General features: G+C 39.3%; 2 protein-coding genes across 2 annotated transcripts in view; both read right to left on the minus strand.

The window, feature by feature from the left end:
• The window catches only part of HMCN1 (hemicentin 1), a 219,917-nt gene extending 216,680 nt beyond the window's left edge, over positions 1-3,237 (minus strand). The window contains exon 1 of the mRNA XM_072128125.1: positions 2,388-3,237. Within this exon, the coding sequence (XP_071984226.1) occupies positions 2,388-2,658 (271 nt within the window). The 5' untranslated portion in view covers positions 2,659-3,237. The remainder of the gene's footprint in view (positions 1-2,387) is intronic.
• Positions 3,238-8,098: 4,861 nt separating this feature from the next.
• APOBEC4 (apolipoprotein B mRNA editing enzyme catalytic polypeptide like 4) lies at positions 8,099-16,501 on the minus strand. The gene is made up of 2 exons (XM_072127269.1): positions 16,439-16,501; positions 8,099-10,357 (listed from the first exon to the last, which is right to left on the minus strand). The coding sequence occupies exon 2, from the start codon at positions 10,296-10,298 to the stop codon at positions 9,204-9,206; it is 1,095 nt and encodes a 364-aa protein (XP_071983370.1). The 5' UTR covers positions 10,299-10,357; positions 16,439-16,501; the 3' UTR covers positions 8,099-9,203.
• Positions 16,502-17,450: the final 949 nt, after the last annotated feature.

Consider the following 17,450-nt stretch of genomic DNA (forward strand, 5'->3'; position numbering starts at 1 on the left):
TGGGGACAGGGACCAATTTGACATGCCTGTGCAGCGCTGCGTAATCTGTGTGCGCTATATAAATAAAGAATTATTATTATTATTATCTAAACCCTCTTTAACAATGCATGGTTTCTTCCTGTCTATAACTCAATCAGCCAACAATTTTCATGCAGAACAATGCCCCTTGTTGCACAGCAAAACAGGCAAAGCAGTTTCTTGAAACCGAAAACATTGAAACAATGAAATAGCCAGACCAGAGTCCTGATCTACACCCAATAGAAAACCTCTGGAAAATCCTTAGTTACAAAGTTATGGCCAAGAAAACCACAACAGTCATTGTGGAAGAGACTGGAAAATGCGTGGACCAAAATGAAACCATAGCATTGTGATAGACTAGTGATGTCCTGTGGCTGCAGATGTTCTGAAGGAATTCAAAGCAAAGGCCTGTACTCTTCCTACTGAGCAGCGACTCATGTAACCTTCAGAAAATGTACTTATAATCATTCTCTGTGCTACATAAATGTTGTGCTGTTCTATAATTATGATCATCACGTTTTTCTGATAACTTGCACCTAATTCTGTGAAGATTTATGCATATTTGTCAAGAAACTTGTGCATGTTTTATAAATACTAGAATTGAATCACCACACCCCAAGAATGAGTGAAACAGGAAAGACACAGTGATAGATGAATGCCTATCATGTATGAGTAGAAGCACAATGTATGTTAGCTTCACATAATAAGTACTGAAACTACGAGGGTAATAGCAGTCACTTACGGCTATGGACAATATGTAAGGTATACTATTTGTATCATATAACTCTGGAAGGTTGGGGCTACTACATTGACAGGATGGGTACATCATTCGTGTCCATATTATATTAATTAGCATGCTTGTAGGCAAAACACAAACTTTTCTGAGCAATGCTTCATTCATATACAGATCTGTCCTCACTTCCTACAAACTGTATCTAAAGGCCTTTTATAAAACTTCACATTTAATGAAATTTGTTAAAGGGAACCTGTCATGGCAATTTGGGACACTAAACCTACCACAGGTCCTTACGGCACAATGGTTTAGTGTCCCTAATTGCTCTGTATGATTTTTTAGTTTAGGGGAAGTAGTCGTAGCAGCTGCTATGGGGCCCACAGTGTCAGGGGACCCCGGCACCCGACAAGCCACACTAAGATTGGAGGAGGTGTACATACTATACATATAATGCTTCACACTGTGCAATATAATATGTATATAACAGAGCCCAACACACAGCTGAAACGACAATTATCCTGGCTTCACTTATCGCATTGCGAGAGGATGAGCTGAAACAGGATCTTCAGTTGTGAGTTATATTTACCTTTACATCTAGGTAAGAGTTAAAGCTTGCTTTGTAATCTTTTCTCCACATACAGCCCTTATACAGGTTTGTTTGGAACCCTAAACTACAAGTCCATGACGACCGAACAGGTTCTTTTTAATTATTAATCTATAAATCGCTATGGAATATGATGACGCTATATAAATAAAGATTCATTTTATTAAAAAATGGCATATTGCATACCTACAGAACATACAAAAAATTATGACTGATGGGTGTCCCATTGGTACCCACACCTATATCAAGAATGGGAACTCCCAGACCTCTGTTCCATATGACAAGATGGTAAGTGATCGCTGAATCCATCCTATATACATCATAGATGCGGCGATCACTGACTATCTTGTCATATGGAACAGAGGTCTGGGAGTTCCCATTCTTGATATAGGTGTGGGTACCAAAGGGATTTTTGTACAAATTGTTGGACATGTGCACAGCTCACTGTATTCTGTTTCTTGTGAGTTACAGTAACACTTATGCCAAATTATGTGGCAACATCTCCACTTATTTTTTTTTTTTTATGTGCTCTCATAAGTCATGGGGGATAGTATTGATAGACCCCCAATAAAAACTGAGAATAGATAAACTTTTTTTGTGGTAAGAGAAAATCCTCTGAACAACAGTCCTCATGATACTATGTAGTCACATGAAATGTTACATTGGTTTTACAGATCTTACAGAGCACAACACATGCGTCCCAAAGGACAATAAGAAAGGGTAAACTAAGATACATAAACTATATACTGGATATGTAGACCATTCTCTGGAATTAAATAGTTTACCTCAATGCATAGCCTGGTGGTAGTAAATGAGCAAGGTAATGAGACACAGCGACTGTCAACATTTGAAACACCTGAATATCTGGCATCACAGAGCATAATCCTAAATCTACACCACTGATATATCATAAAATCCTCCAAGCCATTCTCTTAACCAAGAAATTGTACATGTAATACAAAGACACAGTGAAGATTTATTTTTCAATAAAAATGCAAAAAAAATTCTGTAGGAAACCTTAGGGCATCTTACCTGGGTCATGGAATGGCACTAATGCAAAATTATACAGAGGTTTTTTTGGTCTGCTTAAAGATGTCTCCAAAATCTTTGAAGCTCCCTCTATCACTTGTACCAAGTCATCATACATGGATCCCGTGACATCAAACACAAACGCTAGTGTAGAAGCTCCATCCGGTGTTTTTCCTTGATCTGGCTCTGTTTCTACACAGGAATTTGGTTGGAGAAGTTGCAAGAGGAGAAGAAGGGCTGTGAGCTGTATGGAAAGGCTCCTACATGTATTCATCCTTGCTAAGTCCTCTCTGATATTATGCAGTCACCTTTAATTGGCTGGAGAATAAAATTGAAGTCCTTAAGACATGTCTTCCAAACTCTCTGTCTTTCAGTAGTCTCTTTCAAACTGCATGGGACAATGAACAGTTCAATGGGCTGAGCCAAAACTCCACAAAATTACATTTTCTTTCTGCTGAGGAGTAAGAACAAAGGTTCCAATTTCTTTTTTGGATCATGACTGCCACCTGCTGGAATTGTTCTGTAATCCTAGTTCTGTAATCCTATCATTTCCATGGCATAAATATCTTGTTAAAGAGGCCATCTTCACAGGCCTATAGAGACTAGGAGCTAGAGCAGTGATGGCAAACCTTTTGGAGACCGAGTGCCCAAACTACAACCAAAATCCACTTATTTACCGTGAAGTGCCAACATGGCATTTTTAGCAGTGACTGTTCTTCCACATCTTTCAATTGTATAGGCCCCCTGAGGCCACCAATACAGTTGAAAGAAGGGGGGCAAATTCAGACTCGTTGTAGCTTCTCTTCAGGGTCTCTCTGTACAGGAAGAATGGTGGGTTCAGCAGAATGACCACCAAAGATAATGTAGTTCTGTCAACTCCCTCTCACTTTTCCCGCAGTTCCAAACAGACAATGAAATGTTGCTTTAAAATAGCGCTGAGAGCAGCAACTTTTGAGTTGCCTGGGACTGCAGGAAGATTTTGTCCTATTTGGTGAACTCTGTCCTGGGTTCATGGTCTGAGTGCCCACAGAAATGGCACTTTGCTAGAGAATAGACACCTATTCAAAGAATCTGTCATGCTGGAAAGAAATGATGTCATGCTTATGAAATTAGAAAATGCCACATAAATGTTCACCTACCATTTCCATTCTTTATCTAATACTGGTATCACATAAGAAGTTTTACTGGCCGCCTTGTTAAAAGAGTGGGCCAAACACCCCTGTCAACAACATGTAAGAACACAGTTGGGTTATAAATGGTAGATGGCAGGTTGGAGACAAAGTTGTTATTGAAATTTCATGTTTGCTGCCGGAGGCAAAAATTAAAATGCTGCTCCCCACCCCACCCCTACCTCTGCTCCATTACCCACACCCTGTTCAGTAAATCCGCACAGGCAGGTTCACTGTGACTGACTACATTTTCTGAGAGTTATTAGTGGCATCTAGTACCTTATAGATGACAAGCTTTTCCATCAGGAAGAGGACTTTATCACGGATTCTCCCATCCATGACGTATCACTGCTGAATTCACGGCCAGATATCTTCAGCTCCGTGCAGCATCTCCACCCGGTGTACCTAAAAATACCACAGTCACTTATAGAATAAAGTCACCTAAATACCAACACTGTGCTCCTAAATATATTTAGTAGAAGACGCCAAAACATTCGGAAATACAAGGACTTGTCGCAGCTCAAGCATGCAGACTTCACCAAAAGACTCTTAGGAGACGTTTTTTAATTTAAATAATGCAACGCGTTCAGCTCAGGATTCAAGCCTTCGTCAGCCTTTTCGTCAGTGACATTTATTAATGTGCAGAGTAGGACTAGACAGTCTTTTGCTGCTGTTTTTGAAGCTGGATAATAAATCGGGAGTAGTTTAAGAAAATTTTGTTTAGTTTTACAGCGTAAAATTATTTTTCCACTCTTTTTGGTGCATGGACTATACATTGAGAGGCCACGCCTCTACTCTTTATCTAAAAAAGTCACTATAGAATTCACCTGGATGGTATTTGTCAGCATTTCTGTAATTCAAAACCAGAAACCGATGCTGCTGTTTACATAAACCTGTTTAATTAACTTTTTTTCAGAATCCCCATGGTACTTTAACCCTAGGTTTTCTGATTGATCCCACCATATACTGCCATACTATAGTATGGCAGTATATGGGAATTTTACTGATCATGTACTACAAAAAGTGATTAAAAGGTTGTAAAGTCCTCAAAATGGTAGCAAAGAAAACATCAGTTCACCCCACAAAAATAACACCTCACACAGCTACATGCACCAAAGTATGAAAAATTTGCATCAAAAAATGGCAAAACAAATTTGGGTGTGCACAGTGTGGTCAGTTGTGATTTGAGGGGTATACATTATATATGTAGTGGCACAGTGTGGTCAGGTGTGGTGTGAGGGGTATATATTATATATGTAAGGGCACAGTGTGGTCAGGTGTGATGTGAGGGGTATATATTATATATGTAGGGGCACAGTGTGGTCAGGTGTGGTGTGAGAGGTATATATGATATATGTGGGGGCAGCGTGTCGTCATTTTTGGTGTGGGGGATACATATGATATATGTGGGGCACAGTGTGGTCAGTTGTGATGTGAGGGGTTGTAGTGCCATTATTCTTATGGTAGTTTTTTTTGTTAACAGTATGGTGGTATTATTTGGTTGGTTATGGATCAAAATTGGTATTGGTTTAGTAAAGGTGGGCTCACTAAAAGTGCATTGTCCATCTAAAATGCTACATTCGGCGATTCACCAAGATTGTGCAGCAGAAATCATTAATCCGGGGTTTCCCCACACTGGTCCGAAGGAGTTCACCATCTTTTTTGGTGCAACTTTAACATAGGGTGCAACACAATCTAAATGTTAAATACAGCGCTCGGTCTGCATCAGTCGGACCATCCGATGGCACGCCTCCTAATTTTTGTCACATGGAAGCCAGCCCAGCTGCGCCACAAAAAGGTTGCGCGTGACACAGTCTCAGTGCAGACATTTCTTAAGTACATGTGCAAGCCAATTAACCCCTTAAGGACGCAGGGTATTTTCGCTCATTTCTCGCTCTCCATCTTCAAATATCCATAACTTTTTCATTTTTCCGTGTACAGAGCTGTGTGAGGGCTTATTTTGTGCGTAACAAATTTTACTTCCCGTGATGTTATTTATTATTCCCTGCCATGTAGTAGGAAGCCGTTAAAAATTCCAAATGTGAAAAAATTGGAAAAAAAACGTGTGTGCATCACGTTCTTGTGGGCTCAGTTTTTACGACTTTTACTTTGCGCTCCAAATAACACATCTACTTTATTCTTTGGTTTGGTGCGATCGCGGTGATACCAAATTTATACAGGTTTTATTGCGTTTTAATACATTTTCAAAAATTAAACTAATGTGTACAAAAAAGAAAAAACATTTTTTGCCATCTTCTGACGCTAATAACTTTTTCATACTTTGATACACAGAGCTGTGGGAGGTGTCATTTTTTGTGAAATGAGTCTACGTTTTCATTGCTACCATTTTGAGGACTGTGACATTTTGATAATTTTTATTACATCTTTATGTCATGCAAAAAGGTGTAAAAGTCACGTTTTGGACATTTGGGCACCATTTGTGCGGAGGTCGTTCCGGAGGTCAACGCCGTCAATAACCGTTTTTATATTTTGATAGACCGGGCATTTTGGGACGCGGCGATAGCTAATGTGTCTGTGATTTTTACTATTTATTATATTTTATATCAGTTCTAGGGAAAGGGGGGTGATTTGAACTTTTAATATTTTATTATTTTTTTTTAATTTTTAAACTTTTTTTAAACTTATTTTCTTTCAATATTTCTTAGACCATCTAGGGTTCATTAACCCTAGATGGTCAGATCGTTCCTACCATATACTGCAATACTATATTGCAGTATATGGCATTTCTGGCTCATTGTAAGGGATATGCAGAAGCCATTCAGCCTCGGGTCAAAAGAAGACCCACGGCTACCATGGCAACCGATCGCCATTCACGCCATGCTTTCAGTGCCGCCGGCGACTTTGCCGGTGACAAAGAAAAGATTAACATCCACAAGCACCGACTGCGAGTGTTAATGATGGGTCTTTGCTGCGATATGCTCGTGAGCCCTCTTCATACACCCTTCACAGCTCTGTGGCGGATATATCCGCCATGGAGCGTGAAGGGGTTTTAAGCCATAAAGAACGTGCGCGGTCCAACAAAAGCGCAACCCTTCGTTAATGTGTACAACTGGAGCGCATACTAAGAGTAGTGCAAACTGCACTAAATTCAGTTTGCCTGTGTATAGTGCAGCATGTGCCAGATTCATGATTTCCAATCAAAGAGAAATGGACCAGCACTACCCTTAATAGAAGCAGCGACCACAGCATGCCAGAAATCATGAAATACAAGAAAAGAAGCAGAGGCATGCAAACAGATTCATGATTTCTGCCACCCATTCTTAATGAACCTGGCACTCCCTGCACTGCCACAACAGAGTTCAGCAACTTGGTGCACCTTTAACATTGGATGTGCAACAGACTTTGCATGATAAATCTGGAGCACGATCCGACTGAGCACTGGAACACCCCCTAATTTGTGCCATATAATGCCTAGTGCTGCTGCAACAAAAAATGGTTGAGGTGCAGACACGTCGAAAATACATGTGCAAGCAGTTTGCACCTAAAAGAATGTGCAAAGTCCACCAGAAAATTAGCATACAGCCCTTAGAGTAAATGTGTCCCAGTATTTTTAATATCTGTGGCCCTTCAGCAAATATTTGAAACAGTATATCTATGTGGTATATTTTTACATATATTGTTGTGGGAACAGCCCCCTAATCGGCTGCCGAGCTGGGCATCCTAAATGAGGTGCTCCATACCGCCCTGGTATCTTGCCCTGGCAACAAATATAAATATATCCATCATTTGGTCATATACAATTCTAGATAGTAAAAAAGTGAAAATATATATGTGCTGAAGTCTAGAATGAATGTTACATACCTGTGCAAATGTTATCAAGCTATTATACTTCATCTCCATGGTTAAGCTCTATATGCGAAGTAAGGCCCCACGTTTCACTAGAGACTATATCACCTTTCCCGGCCTGGCTTGAAAACAAATTACTGTTTATTATACATTGAATTAAATTTCTGAGTATTAATTCATTATTGCTGTACCGTTTTCTTGTGGCCTGTCGGGGTCCAGAATACCGGAGTGGCTGGGTAGTGCGGCCTTGGGAACGCTGTGGTCACAGTGCTTGGTATGGGGACCGGAGGGCTGACCTACAGCCTGGTAGGTCTCCAGCAGGTGGTGTGTGCAAGAAATAGGGATGGAGAGGCCGATGCAATGGTTTATTCCTGTTGTAACCCCTGAGATGTCTGTAGGATGAATCACTGGGTGATGGATGAGGAAGCCCCTGGTTATAAGCGATCGCAGACAGACCATGAGGCAATCTCCTTACTGCTCTCTTAGTAAGAAACTGTCTTTAGACCATGTGCACAGTTGGGTCAGTTGGTGGCACACTGCTTTACAAGATTATCATTGGACAACAGCATTATGCATTGTTAACTCTTGCCTTAACAGGCAGTGGCTACAGCTACAATCACTAAGTTCTCCTAGCAGTAGCTTCTGAATGAGTTGCATTAAATACAATTGTGTGCTATAACTTACCTTGCACCTTGACAGATTCCTCTGTGTAGTACCAGGAGTTGGCTTTGGTTTGAATGCATTTCAAAAGACAAAATGTGCTCAGTTCTTGACACCCACCTTTGTGCAGCTGTACAGGAGGACAAAGGTGGGGGCTAAGAGCTGTGCAGTCTGCAGCACAGACACATCACTTGTTGCATTTTGAAATGCATCGAAACCAAAGCCAAACCCCTGGGACTAAACAGAGGATTCTGTCTGGGTGCAAGTTAAGCAATAACACACAATTTTATTGTAATGCAAATGCTTAGAGAAAGCAGAAAGGCATATTTACTATGCAGCTGTAATGGGCTTCTGTAACTTGTCTTTGGTGAAAATTAGGTCCCTGGAGACAGGTTCCCTTTAATTCATAAGACACGCAGCCTTGTGACACACATACATATGACATATGAAAATAGTTTTAGAAAGAAATGATTCGAAATGAGTTACAAAATTTAAATAGTTGGGGTCATTTATCTTTTTTTGCACTTTTATATATTTACGCCTAAATTGAAATTTTTCCACTTGCTTAGCAAACAGGAATTTTTTTCAGTGTTGCACCGTTCCATATTTAAAATCCAGATGTGGACATATAAAAAGTTGCAATTTTGGCGCAAATTTGATGCAAATTTACTCCAGTCCCGATCAGTCGTAGCGAAAAAACAAGAAAAGACACGACACAGACAAAATTTCAGACCAAAGATAAATCACCCCCAATGAGCTCTATACCAAACAGCAAATGCTTCTGACATCAGAAGAAAAGGGGATACGTGGCTGCAACTATGTCATGAATGACCAGCCACACTACTGGAACAGTGGAGCAGTGGGACTTCAAATCTGCCCCCACTCCTCAAAAGTGAAAGAACAAGGACAGAAAGTGCTTTACTTGATTTTAACATGTTGTATCTATAAAATCACCCAATTTCTTTACAAAAGAAATTAGATTCCATGTTTGTGTATTTGGGGTTGCTAGATTTTTGACCCCAACAATTTCATATAAAGAGCTAATTCTATGGAGATGGTATAAAATGTATAGCTAGGAAAGCCCCTTTAATATTTTATGTCTATGATGAGAAATCGTTTTAGCACCAAATTTTATTCCTCACATACTGGATCCTTCTTGTATTGTCCCTGCCCATCATTACTCTTAGCGCTTGGATTTCTTCACAGCATCATTGTATCTTGTCTTCCTGTTCTTTTTTGTGTCTCTACCCGGTTCTTTAACCACTTGCTCAGTCATTATAACCTCATTTATTTGTCCTGCCTTTGATACAATGCTACTTAAGTTCTTTTCTTCACTTTTATCCACCGGCATGTTTAGATGTCGGACAACTTGTGTAGGTTTGGGAGCAACCTCTTTTGGACCATGTAAAGCAGGTTTAAAAGGCAAGCGGGAAAAAAATATAGGAAAGTACTGGAAAAAGTCATTTTGGGTCTGGGGATAACTAATAGGTTGAATCCTATTTCTTTGATGCTCTTGAGAAGGTTTTGTTTCTAGGGTTTGAGAAACAGTAGGAACATCAATGTAATAAGGCTTAATCCCAGTGATAAGATGAATCATGTGTGCGTTATAACTGTCCGCAGAAGCCCTTGCTGGCAAAATGGGTTGGTAGAAAGTATTCTCTGGAACTTCTTTGACAAAGGAATAAAGAACAGTTTTCCAAAGGCCGTTACTTAATGGATTCAGCGTTACTCTTGGCCAGTGACCAGCAAGACTTTTTAATGCTTCTTTGTTCCAAAAAGAGCCAGGAAACTCTTCCGCAATATGGTAGAGCTGAGAGAAATAGATATCTAGGCGCATCTCAGGATACCTTACTAGTAAATCATAGATTTTACTGATACAACAATGTCCATACTCATTGCAAGGTGTATAGTTTGTGTAAAGAGTTAAATAGCCAACTGGGTTATGCTGGTAGATGAAGGAGTCTACATAGCCAAGGTTCTCAAACAGCATGGACTCTGCATGAATGTTGGAGTGAGTGCAGTTCGTAACCTGGCCTTTCCCTAAGACGGCTCCATTAAAAGATTTTATTTCATAAAATATCAGTTGTTTATTTTCATTCATCGTTGGTCCGTATGGAAAGCCAAATGCCTCATAGAACTCTCCATATGTGACTCGAGATTCTTCTCCTGTTCTAATATGATACGGACATTTCACACAATTGTGGTTAGGATACAGCCAATAAAACGGCTTTACTAATGTTCCATTGTACCCAGCGAACTCCTGGAAAATAGCTTCCATCTACAGTTATAAACAGATGTGCATCAGCCAGGATAAGGTCTTCCACCATGAAAGTCTGCCTGCAAAATAAACAAATATATATGTTTGTAAATGAAATTAATGTGGTTTTCTTATAAATTAACATTACATGATCCTGAGACTTCATTTTGAGGAGAACACTTCAGCATAGAGATGAATAGAAAAACACTATAACTCCAGAAAGAAAAGAATTATAAACACTATAGTTGTGACTTAATAGGAAACGATTGCATTTAACCTTTTTGAAAATAACTTTCATTTAATTTCATATATATATATTCTGTTATATTATTGTCCTGATTGTTTTTATATTTTATTTTCTGTACATGAACATGGAGTTGCCATGTTTTCAAACCTTTTCTTTTCTCTAGCAACAACAGCGAAAATAGAGAACAGAGAACAGCTATACACAGCAATAGATTGGAAATGACTCATTGGGGGGGGTTTATCAAGGATTGCACTGGTTTAGACTAGACTACTGTCGCGCCCCGTCCCCTTAGGCCGAGGGTACTGTTCGGGGACTAGGGGTTGCCACTATGCTCCTCTGAAAAGTAGGAAAAGGGAAGGACTTCTAGGGAAATGTTTGTGACACCAGTCGGGATAATGGTTGCTGACTTCAGCCCTGGGAGATAGGTGTTGCAGGTCAGAGTGATGCTATGAACCCTTCCCGACTAGGGCTGTCTCTCAGGGGAATGTATTGAGGAGGAGGTGGGTGTCACTTGCCTTGCAATGATGGCGGCGCAAGAGAAACAACTCATACACTTGTATTTGATCTTGAACGATCTTGATCACCTTGGTGAGCTATCCTCCTCAATATGATTCCTGCTTGCTCCTCAGCTGCATTGAACACTTCTTATTACAGGTACAACCTCTGCTTGCTGTGCTGCTTAGCTCCTCTAAGCTCCTTCTGAGACCCAGGCCTCCTGCCTGTCTCATCTAAGACATGCTACACCGACTCCTCGCTTCCCACAATTCTTTGCTACTCTCTCACCTTGGTAGGCCGGCCCCTTTCTTTATTAAACAAAAAAAACTATATACACAGTACATTGCCATAGCTGTAGGACACTTTACACAAAGTGGAGGGTGCTACACTATTTCTCCACTTACACCACAAAGTCATTCTTACACTGACATACTATGTAGCCCAAACAGAAGTCAGCTGTTTGGATTAGCTTCAAGGCAGATTATGGAGCTGGAAACAGTTAACTATACTATGCCTTGTGTAGTGGTCAAAGGTCATAACTGCAGCCACACCTCCCATCAGGTTGCAGAATGGTCCAGTGTGGGAATGCCCCACGTTGGCGCACCAGCTAAGGCCTGCAGGAGTTCCTGTACACAACCTAGCATAGAATGCCCACCATATGACCATCTGCCGAATATAACAAGAGATATCCTGCATGAGCAAAGGGTAGGGTTTAGCATCATGCACTGGCGCATTTGAAAAATTCTGCTTACTGAGATCTATGAGAGTTTTTTAGGCATTCTCTGGTGGGTAGATAAGCTGTGACATCATCTTTTCTCAGTTATAAATGCAATGCTAGTGTTTTCTATAGAAGCCTCTTATTTTATTTCAATCCGGTCTATCTTACCTGTGATGAGGCATAGTCAATTTTTACACAATTATCAATTTGCAGTTATTAAGCGGAAAATTTAGGCACTTTTAAAAATATATTTACAAAAATATTATGTTTGTTTATAAATAAGACATTTCCAGTGGCACAGTCTTATTGAGACTTAAAGATGAGTATATTACACAATGAGGCTCTATACTCTATATGCAGGATCCTGTCTTGGAGATTTGTACAGAAGGTAAATGTAGTTATGTCTTTGTTACTTTGTTGTATATAGTTTAAACATTTGGTAGTCATTTAAACAGTTTATTATTCCCTAATTCACAGAAAACATCAAATGTAGTTAAAAGTAATTATCTTCGTTTACTACATACTGATTCTGTTATTCTGTTGCATGTATTTCACTATACAAAGACTATGAAGGCTCCATACATTGTATACTTTAATTAAAGCTGTAAATGTAACATCAAGAGCACAGACTAAATCTGGTTAAGAAAAAAGGACAAGGAGTAAGAAAAATTGATGGCGAAAATACATAGACTTTACATAGATGTTACATATGTTACATATGTGTTAACTTATGGTGGCCATACACATAAAAGCAAAGTTTCATCTAGGTGATTTCTTAAGGTCCAAACAATTATTTGATTTGTAAAAAGTTATGCCAACTCTACCCTGGAAGATAATGTCCATGGAAGGATTTTAATTGGACATGTTGAAACCCAGCATGCCCGGCATGTGTGCTGATGTCTTTTGAAAAAGTGAAAGAAGGAAAAGCCAGAGGGAAGCATCTCTGGTGATACCTTCCAACCAGGTGGATAATATATGCTATAATGGAGGCTCACCCAAATGAAAAATGTGTATTAGAATATCAACACCTACAAGAGGCAGCTGACAGCATGGTCCCTAAAAGGACCCTTTACGACCGAAGTGCCGACAAACCATAATTTAGAAAGGGGAAAAAACAGAAACTCCTTGATAGGGCAGCTGTATTTTCACTTATCTGTTGTCTGTGGAAAAAATTATGAAATATGTCCTATTTTTTTCACAGGTGCATATTATGGAAGGCCATAAAAGTCTATGGGTCGGCAAAAGAAAATGCTGAGGGTAAAAAAAACTGGGGTGTTATGTTTTCAAACTTTCAGGTTTTTTTGCATCATTGGCAATGTGATAGAGCCCTAAGTAAAATCAATGCAGAAAGCATATGGTGACAGGCACTTTGTGCTTGTCTAGCAAACCAGTTGGTTCCAGAATTCTGATTAAACAGGTCAAGGATGAGAGGAGAGAGGTGCTAATTTTTAACAGTAATCTTAATTCTTGACAATTGCTCAAGGGTCTTATATGACCCCAAGGGAATAGGTGGACAAATATGAGCCATACAAAGATTATCTTTCAAATAATCTTCCATAGCTTCATGTCCTCCACTTACCTAGACATATGCTCTGAATATTAAGTTGTGCATAAATTCAGACAGAATACCCAATATTATTTCAGTGAGCAGTGTGAATGTATCAAGCCTTTTTTTGCTGTTCAAGTTTACTGGTGGAGTAGAGGGCATTGCAGAGCCCTGAGACAGAAATACATTAGCAGCTTTCACAAAAACTTACAAAGGAAAATTGCTGAGGCAGATTACCTTGGTCAACCTGCCATGTAAATTGGGAAAGTATATGTGACTGTATCTTTAACTTGTTGAAATTGATTCACCACAGTCCCAGCAGTTCTGCATCCAACAAAGTGACAGCTGTTGGGTGGGGAAGGTAGAGCATGGTCAGATGTGTTCCTGACACTTTTAGACTACAGTTATTGGTGATGGTTACAGAAAAGAGAACATATCTACTGCTACCTTAAAACAAATAAAATAACAGGGGTTACGTACAAGATAGGTTCCATAGATTTGTTCTTAAGTTGAATTTGTATGTAAGTCGGAACTGTATATTTTTTCATTGTAGATCCAGACAAAAATTTTTTTTGCCCCAGTGACTATTTGAGCTTCAAATTTTTTTGCTGTAATTGGACCAAATATTATCAGTAAAGCTTCATTACAGACACCTTAGGTCACAGTGGGCAGAGAGGTCCGTCTTTAACTAGGGGTCGTCTGTAAGTCGAGTGTCCATAGGGGATCACCTGTATTCCCTAATTCACATAAAGGAAAATGCCCCAACGAAATGTTTACGGCAACAATCGTACCTCTACCCAAACCTGAACGGTCCCGTGACCATGGCGAATTTAAGGCCATTCCCCTGTTAAACACAGATGTTAAATTATATGCCCAAATTATAGCGGAACATCTCTTCCCAATTATTTCATCACTAACCAACCCACCAAACAGGCTTTGTTCAACCCCTGGATGGTACTCACAGATTTATTAATATTATAAAGCAAGTGGACACCTTCTCTGCAGTGAAAATATTCGTCAGGGTTCATTGGAGCTTTTTGAGGAATTTGGACTTCTAGATCTACTTAGAATAGCTATTATGTTCTACTTTAATAACAATTAGGAAGAGTCCTATCATCTGGCTTCCTGTCCCAACGATTACACATTAGAAACAGCACAATAGTTAGGAAGCCCTTTACGGAGTCAATACAGTAAAAGGTATTCCTGCAGGAGACATGAACATAGGTTCAATACAATGTCCAGACCCTCATCCAAGGGTCCAATAGGAATGTCAGACATTCCAAATATTATAAAACAGTGACCCTCTAACAACTTAAAGTGTGGCCCAATCATTTAACCCATTCAGCATGCTGTAAATATCTACCAAGTTATCATCAGAAAAATGATAACCAGATATTGGAAGTGCAATACCATTCTTACAGTTTCAAGCATTACAGAAGTATTAACCTGTCTTACTCATTGGAGAAAAAGCACAGGTCATGTTTTTGGTAACCCGTTATGTAAATCTGCTTTCTATTTCATTCAAAAAGTCAGATGTTTGGTAGCTGTGGAGGCTTATCAATGTCTACAATATATGATTACTCAATGTAATAACTACACAAAAAATTAAATGCACATTAATTACTTATATCATTTCACATATTATATTACATGTTGTAAAGCCAGATATATATGTTGTGTATATCTGCTGAATCTCTTCATTCCTTATTCCTGACTACTTGACAAGGCATGTTCATTCGTGTGGCATTCTGCTTCCAATATGGATGGCAATAATATAAAGTGTAGAGATTTACACAGTACAATAGAAATAACACATGAATCTAAGGAGTATTACTACATATAAGGAGAAATTTGTTATAATTAGAATATAAATAAAATGAGGGAACTTGTAGTGTCTCCTGGTGTCCAAACTGATGCTTGGATGAAGCAGTGAACAATTGGTAGGGTAAAAAGGCCAGGTATGACAGACACGCTGTTCAATGATGTCTTTTATTAATATAAAAGGTGGTGGACAATTTGTTTCAGGAACGCACCGTTCCCTTTGTCAGATCCAAAGACATCGTAGAAAACAGGGTGTCTGTCGAAACTGGCCTCTTTACCCTACCAATTCTTCACAATCATATGAAGTGCCATTGAAGATCAAAATGCCTTGTTGTGACACACATAACGGCCAGGCACACTTGCCATGTGTGGTTTTGTAAGTGAAGACAATTACAGGTGTCAAGTACAAACATTTTCCTCTTAAGTGCTATAGACCATTAAACCACATCAACATGGCAGGTACAACTAGCAAGAAGGACAAAATGGCAGAAATATTTACATTGTCATATGACATTTGGATTTAACCGACTTAAGTTTTAGAACATCTCTCCAGGTACATAGCTAGATTCTCAATTAGATCTTTATCCCTCGCCCCTCGGGCACATGAGTATGTCCTTTTTCCGTGCACATGGGCAGTTGCCTGTGGTCCATCTAACATTGGCAGGTGAACACAGCTAACCCCCACTGGCCCCGCTGCAAAGTCGAGCAGGAATACGACCTGTGACTCATCAATGTGCCCAATAGCAGGTTATGGGGCTTTCAGTTAGTTTATGGGGCTAGCTCACTGCCAAAAACATGTGTGTGACGCCTAAGAGTATATTCACACTCAGCAGAAGTCTGACTGGATTCCATTCAGTATTAGAACTCTTGTGTCTGTCCCAGATATCATAACTTGTTGCGTTATACCTTTCTTTCCTCATCCTTTGTTATCAGTGCATCTTTATTGTTTGGTTGTTTTCATCTTACAAAGAAAATTGTGAATTAAGAAAAAACACTAGTACTTACCAAGGTCTGCTGCATCTGCCCATTCATTGAAGTCTGGGTAGTACATTGTGGCAAATATTGAGGCATCTATAGGAAAGTATACTGGAGCAGTTTTTTTATTTTTCTCTTTACCTGACCATAGACAGCATTTCATGAGGGCCTCTGGGTGGTTCAATGTCCCAATTCACACTCACAGGGCCAAAATACACAGGAACAGTCTATTATTCCTATGTGTATGATACATTGCTTGCTGTATAGGAGACATCACAGTATAAGTGTCCCATTGTCACGGTCTAGCAGAAGGTCATTTACCTAGAAATACACATAAAATGCTGGTTTTTCTACCGTACCTGCTTAGTGATTAGTGGATCAGTTCAGTGACTTCTCACTCCAGTACATGTGAAAAGTTTCTGTATACATTTCTGGACAATACAAAGTGGTTGCTAAGCCGTTACTCTGCGGCATGCGATCATTGTGTATACTACAGAAGGGTGTGTCATCATTTTTCAAGGCAGATTTGTCACTACAACATTCCTTAGGCAAATATCATGACATTTTACATGTAGACTACACCCGGACCAGCTCCTGGAGAACACAGTTTACCACATGCCCTGAATGCTTGATTTTTTCAGCAGTAATATTTCTGGAACATTTCTAGTTTCTTTTTTGTGACCATCTTTTTCATTATTTTATTTGTAAAAACAGAAAAAACTATAAACAAATATAGTGGGTTGCAATTTTGTGTGTTAACCCTTTTACACACCTTCCGGGTTCATTGTTATCAAAGCTGTCAGTGCATCAATGCATCCTTTAATTATTTAGAAGTTCTTTTTTGCCTTCTAGTGGTAAGACCGAGACCATATCTGTAGGTCTTTACATATCTGCCATTTTTTCTGGGTTAATTCTTCACCGATTAATAGGGGTCCAACTGTAATAATATCCACAACTCCAAGAATGAAGTAGTGAGTCCTGCACTGATTTCTGCCCCCCACTGTACAGGGCATTACAAAACAGCTAACCTTTCCTTCTAAGCATAATATTAGTTATAACTATATATCATAATCAAGTAGATTATGGCAAATGTACTGTATGCAAAATGTGTCTTTTTATACTTGACCTCTAAATTCTGCAGTTTTTAAAATTACATCAATATCACATTGATAAATGCCATCTCTCCAATCATGTTGTTTGCTTTCAATTTGGGTGGTTGCCAAGGCCATGACCTGGACTGAACAACCTGTAAATTGCCAACATTTCCAGCACATCTGCTCTGAATTTCTACCATCTTTCATAATCTAATAATAAGTCAGTATAAACAAATGCTGCTGCACAGTATGTATGCTATGTGCAAGTTATGTGCCA

This window comes from Engystomops pustulosus, chromosome 10 (genome assembly GCF_040894005.1).
Source record: "Engystomops pustulosus chromosome 10, aEngPut4.maternal, whole genome shotgun sequence".
In the NCBI taxonomy this organism is placed as follows: domain Eukaryota; kingdom Metazoa; phylum Chordata; class Amphibia; order Anura; family Leptodactylidae; genus Engystomops; species Engystomops pustulosus.

What these genes read in the sequence shown, in the direction of transcription:
- APOBEC4 (XM_072127269.1), bottom strand. Translation starts at nt 10,298, where the DNA reads ATGGAAGCTATTTTCCAGGAGTTCGCTGGGTACAATGGAACATTAGTA.